Source organism: Siphateles boraxobius, unplaced genomic scaffold (assembly GCF_051911475.1).
Source record: "Siphateles boraxobius isolate OS27281-9 unplaced genomic scaffold, OSU_SipBor_1 66, whole genome shotgun sequence".
In the NCBI taxonomy this organism is placed as follows: domain Eukaryota; kingdom Metazoa; phylum Chordata; class Actinopteri; order Cypriniformes; family Leuciscidae; genus Siphateles; species Siphateles boraxobius.
In genome coordinates, this window is record NW_027509193.1 from 25853437 (window position 1) to 25861303 (window position 7867).

General features: G+C 36.1%; 1 protein-coding gene across 1 annotated transcript in view; it reads right to left on the reverse strand.

The window, feature by feature from the left end:
• Positions 1 to 6572, reverse strand: part of rnf216 (ring finger protein 216) — a 31251-nt gene extending 24679 nt beyond the window's left edge. The window contains exons 1-3 of the mRNA XM_077213290.1: positions 6435 to 6572; positions 1564 to 1704; positions 1338 to 1477 (exon numbers count right to left, since the gene is read on the reverse strand). Of these exons, the coding sequence (XP_077069405.1) occupies positions 1338 to 1477; positions 1564 to 1630 (207 nt within the window). The 5' untranslated portion in view covers positions 1631 to 1704; positions 6435 to 6572. The remainder of the gene's footprint in view (positions 1 to 1337; positions 1478 to 1563; positions 1705 to 6434) is intronic.
• Positions 6573 to 7867: the final 1295 nt, after the last annotated feature.

Here is a 7867-nt window from a genome sequence, read left to right on the forward strand (position 1 = left end):
TACTAACAATTAATCTTCTATTCTAGATCTATTATCTTTACAATAAAAAATAAAACAAAAATAAAAAGTACACTTGCTGCGTTAGATTAAACTGGGAAGAGTCATAGCACTTGCATATTGTTGTCCTATTGTTAGTTTAACTGCTTTTATTGTTCTCATTTGTAAGTCGCTTTGGAAAAAAGCGTCCGCTAAATGAATAAATGTAAATGTAACTTAGAGGATTAGTTTTACCAAAATTAATGAAAATTGTATTGGATAAGTTCCTATGTGGATCAAGGAATTGCCCATATGCCCTCAACTAGGGTCCTTCAGAGAAAAGAAAGGGACTGAGCACAATCAAAAAAATGATGTAGAAAAATATAATTCGCACTGTTACTGTTTTTCCATATTTTACTCTCAATATCAAGTGGTAGCTTCAGATGAATAACATTTGCACTGATAAGCAGGCATTATATTGCTTCCTCTTACCATTGCATGTTGAATGTGCTTCTTGTGTATAAAAAGTACGGAAAAACAGTCATAATGTTTCCATCTTCAAATCTGTATAAATTGCATACCAGTATCGTCTATACACATGGCAAGCCTATTAGACAGCTCTTTGAATCACTTGACTGGTCGACTGTGGCATTCTGCATTTTAATATTTTTATATAATTACAGCTTGACTAGTTTCATGTCGCTCAAAATACTCTGTGGTCTCTGTCTACACCTGTCTATTATTATAACCAAATAATTCCAATTTAAATAAACATTTTTATTTATTTAAAGACACTTTCATCCAAAGCAGCATACAAATGAAAAGCAGTTTACCATTTGATAATTTATTTAGTGATTTTTTGGAATGTAACCAACCATGTAATAAGCAGGATAACACAGTCAATATTGCAAAATAACCCCCTTTGGCTTTGCTTCAGGGTTATGATGATCACCTTAACATTTTACGCTACTATTATTTTACATGAATATTTTTGGGAATAAAGAGACTGACCACCATTTAGAGCAAGTACTGTAGAATCAGGTTGATGGCACAAACCATTTATTTCTATTCAAACGAAACTAAAATGAAAAAGCAATAACAACTTTGCAAAGTATCAAAGCCACATGCAGATGCAATCTTTACTCATGTCTTTTTCAATAAATCACAGTTCTGAATGACTAGCTATCAATTTTATCATATGACCCATTTGATATAAAAATCATATTACCAGGTCCCTGCTGACTCCCACCACTAGTAGGCTATTATCATACTCATCATTCAACATATATGCTGTGCTAAGTGTGTAGGGAGCAGTGACTACTACACAAGGAGCCTGTGAATTGGAACGCAGCTAGAGTTACCTCTAAGATGCTCAGTTCCTCCTCCTCTTCATCATCCTTGACCACAACAGGGGCATTTGGAACGAATCTGACAGGTTCATCATCAGAATCTGACGATGAGGATATGGTTATGTAGGACGTCTTCGTCCTAACTTTCTTAGCTGATAAAAAATAAACATGACACAAAAAAGGGGTCAGGACATACAGAATGCCACTATTCCTTATAATAAAGCCTTAGTGTTAGTACCTCGACTGCGATGGGTGTTGAAACTAGCCAGGTGGATGACATCATCATCACTGGACCCGTCAGCCATGATAAGACACACGGACTCCCTGAGTCGTCCACCTTCTCTCTCTCACACAAACACCCATGCATACACACAGGAACCTGAAATGAGACGCATAATCCCACATTAATTACTTCACATGGTGTATTCATCACAGTTTTGATCTAAACACAGACACAGTTGCTTAAAGTCAGCATGAAACAGCAGTTGCAATAGTTTTTTTCTTCCCTATTATGACGTATATTTGAGTGAAATGGCTTCAGAAAAAAAGAAAAAAAAAAATTTCCATGAGTGACAGGTTGCCCCGCCCTCGCGCCTGTAAACACGTCATCAGAGGAATAATGCCGCTGCAAGGGGGAGGGGAAGTCATTTTGATTGAAGATTAGGGCGCATGAATAAAAACATTTTTTTAAATTTTTTAATTAATTAATTAATAAATATGTTGTTACGGATCAACTGGGGATCCTGTTTACTGGGCGTGCACGCAGATAGTTTTACCTGGATTTCCAGCAGATGTTAACGCCGACAGATTCGTCACAGCAAATTTTTCACTAAGCAGATTTAAAAGCTTTCCACGTTATAAATGTTTGTATCATATTAGGGCTCTGTTGTTTACTCTGTCGCAGCTCCGCTCTATGTTTCAGACGCCTTTAAGGGAAGTTTTAATGTGTTTTAATTTCGCGACGCACAGACCACGCCCACATTATTTTGTTACATTTGTTTCAATGAAATTTGTATCTGATGACAACTGTAAGTAGATTAAATAAATTATGCTATTTACAGTCTTTACAGTGCGTGTATATTCACAGATTATTGTTATTATGCCAATTTGTGGCTTAATTTAGACAGCAATACTGCGGTTAAAGGGACATGTCAAACATTTATTTATTTTTGTCATATTTCTTTTGTAAAAGAGGTCAGCAAAAAAGTAAACAAAGCATTTCCTATTGTTTTAGAGAGGGTCATGGTATTCATGTGAGGTGACAAATGATTAAAGGGATAGTTCACCCAAAAATGAAATTTCTGTCAGTATTTACTCAACCTCATGTTGTTCCAACCCCGTAAGACCTTCGTTCATCTTCAGAACACAAATTAAGATATTTTTGATGAAATCTGAGAGCTGGATCACTCCTCCATAGGCTTCTTAAGGGATTGAAACTTGCCAGCCCCGAAAAGTTATTAAAGACATTGTTAAAATAGTCCAAGTGACTACAGTGGCTCAATATTAAGTTTATCAAGCGACGAGAACACTTTTTGTTCGCAAAAACAAACAAAAATAACAACTTTATTTCAACTATTCCTTTCCTTCTCTGTTGGCCTCTAGTCAGTTAACGTAGTGTGATTGCGTAGAGCTACGTCACACGTAGACTCACTATTGGCCGACGCTGATCACGTGTGTGATGCGTGTGACGTACAACAACAGAAGCGTACGCTATTATACTAGTGAACTGACTCGAGGCCCACAGAGAAGGAAATGAATAGTTGAAATAAAGTCGTTATTTTTGTTTGTTTTTGCGCATAAAAAGTATTCTCGTCATTTGATAAACTTAATATTGTGCCACTGTAGTCACTTGGACTATTTTAACGATGTTTTTAATTACCTTTTGGGGCTGTCTAGATTCAATCCCTTAAGAAGCCTATGGAGGAGTGATCCGGCTCTCAGATTTCATCAAAAATATCTTAATTCGTGTTCCGAAGATGAACGAAGGTCTTACGGGGTTGGAACAACATGAGGGTGAGTAAATACTGACAGAATTTTCATTTTTGGGTGAACTAAACCTTTAAGAAAGAGGTTAGTGATGTAGGCCTATGTGAATATTAGCCATAGAGAATATCAGTATATATTTGTAATAATTCATCATCATCACTACATCATATATTCTGCTTATTTCAGTAATAAAATCTGCAGTTGCCACTCAGTGTTTTTCAGAGGACTTTATTCACTGAAGACAAAGTGTTCTCTACGTGTCCAATAAAAGACATTATACACAACATTCAAGTTCATGCTCCTACTGAGCATAATGTACAATACAATATTACCATATAAGCATTTATAAAATTAACTTAATTTAAATGATCATATGATTCTAAGAAGATGCAGTATTACATACAGAATTGTTCTGAAAGAAGAACAGTCAAAATGAGTTTTTTTTATTATCTGTTGAAAATGTGACATGTTCATGAGATAACTAACTTCATGACCCTATAAGCATAGCTGCTTTATATTATGTCCAGGGAAAATGATAAGGAGGCGTCAGAGCTGGTTGTACAAACAAAAGATCTTAATATAATCTAGGGCTGCAACAACTAATCGATAAAATCGATTATAATCGATTATGAAAATCGTTGTCAACGAATGTCATTATCGATTCGTTGGTCTGCTTACGTCACGGGGAGCGTTTACTGGTACGCACACACACGCAAGGTCTCTCTCCCTCAGGCGCTCTGCCGAGCGCGCGCGCTACACGGTTTGGAGCAGTCTCGCATGCGCGCTCTTGCTTGCGCGCTCTAGATTTCGAGAGTTTGAACTAATTCGCGGGCATCAGTGAGCCGCAATCAATAGGCGGGAGACTCCCGGGACTTCCGGGATCTTGGGACGTCTGTATTTTGTCTCGAGCATCAGGTTGCGCAATCAGTTCGCTCGCAACGTAAGTGATGGATTAAAATAGCGCTACCGCAGAAATAGGTTAAATTAAAACGGTCTTTACAAAGCGAAGCACTAAATATAAAGGCAGTTAATAACAGCAGCAGTAAAATATTGTTTTTTAGTCACTGTACTCAGTGGTTTTCAGCGAATGCTTGTGCACTAATGCATAATTTCTCCTGTCCTTTACTCAAGCCTGTTAGCTTGCTGGGTAACGTTACCTCCATTCCGTTCTCTTTTTATAGCATTTGTCTACTAAGTTTTAATTGTTTTTCAAACGCGATCTACTGCGGCTCTACATTCACACAATTGTTTTCAGTCTTTCTATATTTATTTAATCAATTTATCCTTATATTATTCTTTTATATATTATATATAATATATATTATATTCTTTATCCTTATATTCCTTATATATAATTAATTTTAAATAAAAATTAAATGAATTATATATTTTAGATGTTTTTAGTTTGTTTTTAGTTCAGATATTCACATCTGAACAACATGTCTGTGTAAATTTGTTTTAACAAAAATTGTGTTAAAACATAATATGTTGGATATAATTTTTTTAACGATAATCATGTTTGTCAACTTGCCATCAGCAATTATCATTAAAAACAATGCAAATATTGATATTAGTAAAACTCAATGTGTGGCTTTTGCACTTTTTAAAGTACACTTTTACACATAAATACCCTGATTTACGGTTTTATTTAGTTATAATAAAAAAAAATCTAATTTAATTTCTATCCGATTAATCGATTAATCGAAAAAATAATCGTCCGATTAATCGATTATCAAAATAATCGTTAGTTGCAGCCCTAATATAATCAGCAGAGTAAAATATGCCAATAAGAGTTTTTATACAAAAATAATAGATTCATTATAAAAGTAGGCTATATATACAGATCAATAAATGCAACTTGTTGAAAAAATGGAAATGACTTTGCAATATGTGTTTCTTTTAGGTAGCCTAGCTACTTAATCTACATCTGTTGTTATTTGTGATTAGAACTCATGACAACACACTCAAGAAAATATGATGTTGAGAAGAAAATTCTTACACATCTTCTGAAGCTGAAGCATCTTCTGGCTCATCTAATGAAACCGATTGCCCCCTGTTAACATAGGCGTGGTTTCTAAGCTTGACACCAAAGTATGTTAAAGTTCTTTGAAATTGCGTCAGATACGCAAGAATATAGCATCCACTGCGAAAACAAAGCGCGTTATTCGCATACCAGTGTATACAACTGGTGAAATATTCGTTTATAATAGGTGATCCGTGAAATAGGGCATGAATCTGTCGCCGTTTAACATCTACTGAAAATCCAGGTAAAACTATATGCGTGCACGCGCGTTCCCCCAGTTAACATAATCCCCTGTTGATCCGTAACACCGGCAATATCCCATAAAAACAAGAACTGTCCATTTTGATTTCATGCTGACTTTAATGATGCACTAGATCGGATAGACTACGTCTGTGAGGCTGCGCGTGCACATAAGATCTCATGTAGTTTCCAAACATGTTTAAAGTAGCCTAGAATGACAGATTCACACATCAACACTATATTCATGACCATTATTTAGCTTGAGTTCACGTACAAGACAACCAGTTCAAAGTAAAAGAGTAAGAAGAGTTGATGTCCTTGAGAAATGTTTACATATTTTAAATGCGTGCTGTCACGGAGTAAGTTATGTCTGTGTGCAGACATTTACGTTAAGTGCGTTGGTTTGGTTTATCTATGATGTTTCAGATGAAACGCGCCAGTGACACCCAAACGTGCTGTCTAAGTAGTCAGCTTACAACACGGTTTTAAAACACAGCCTGTTAATTCCAATAGCTTGTCGAGAACAGACTAACGTTAGCTGATCTCGCATAGCAGCGCTGAGAAACACTGTTGATGCGATAAATGAGATCGTCCGTTTTCCTTTCTCTTTAAAAGACGTTGACATGGTTAAATAAGTGATATATACAGCAGGACAAAAGAAACAAACAAATCTGTACTCGCTAAAGTCCCTAGCCAGGCTCAGCTAGCTGTTTGGCGTTAACCCTCCGCGCCAGCTGACATCACTTAAACAAGACATATTTTCATTATTAGCCGGGTATTTCTTCCCAACTTAATGGCGAATGTAAACAAGCTCTAATAAGACTACAACACACGAAGACTGTTTCATGAATTGCACGTACCTCTCAGTCAAAATTTCCACCACATCGAAAGCGTTTGATCGCCGGATATCGAAACAAACGGCCAAAACAAGCCAGAGTGTGACGTCAGACGCAGACGCGTCGTGTTGTAGGCGGACGACCATGACAGTTGTAGTTCTCCTCCGTTGTCTGTTGTTAGTTTCTGTATGTCCTCTAGAGGGCTCTGTTTTCCTTAATACAAAGTGTTTGTACCTTGTACCAATCACTGTGGCGCTAATATCAAAACCTTGATGTTATTTTTCAAAATTCTTGACATAAACCTCCGACCAACCAACCGATTATCACAGTGTAGCTTACATTTTTCAATTACTTTTTGGATACAATTTCAATTAAACCTTTAAAGATACGAACACACAATGCAAATGTTTGAATATTGGACAGCCTGAGTTACAAGTGAGTTTTGTATGCAGTTTTGCAAATGACCGAATGGACAGATCACCTCAATCTCTAGGGGTCAGTGACATGACCTGCATATTTTTGTGTCCAAGTGTATTATTTTCTTTTTAAATATTTTGATAAGTTCCTTACATATCACTTTATTCTGTAGCTATTTAGTTTGAATTCATTTTTAGTACATTTATATAATTCATATTATTTTATGTTTTGTTATCATAAACCCCCAAAATGTCAGGCGGTGCAACTGTCCGAACAAATGAACAGACTAATTAAAAATGAAATACTATTTTAGGCTTGAAACCTTTCATATAAACAATTTTTTATAAATATAAGTAGTTTTAAAGCTGTTGAGATCATTGAAAACAGCTATTTGTATATTCTCACAGTGACACAACTGCAAACATGGCTCTGATATTAATTGACAAGGTAATAACAGTAAACATAATGCATCGTCCAGACTCCAGAGGACCCCAACTGATCATTATGGCAGAATGAAAAGCTTTGTAGATCTCTCTCAAATACTGATAACTGCTGATTTCAAGTATGGGTAGGTTGGTACCAGTTATATAAATGATATATATAACCTCTATATAGATCAGTGGTGTGTACACTTTCCATGTCAAGTGGTACAACAGTATAGATAGATAGATAGATAGATAGATAGATAGATAGATAGATAGATCTTCTTTATTCTGAGTGGCACAGATCCAAGTCAAACAAAGTGACCATTAGCTTCATTTTGTGAAAGTGGAAAATATGCTGGCCCTGGGAGAGATGAACAGTGGCCAATTATGCTCAGACTCCCTTAGGATGCAACAGCCTATGCGGCAAAAGGTGATGATTGAAATGATGAAGACATTTCAAAGTAGGTCAGTCTAAGTTGAAAAGAATGCATCCGATGGCCATGACTGGTGTCATATGGAAGAATGAACTTGATATCTAAACATGGGATCTTACCAATGTTAAATTTCACCAGAGTCGTTGCTTCTCTAACTCAAAGAGAGGAATGTAGCACCTGT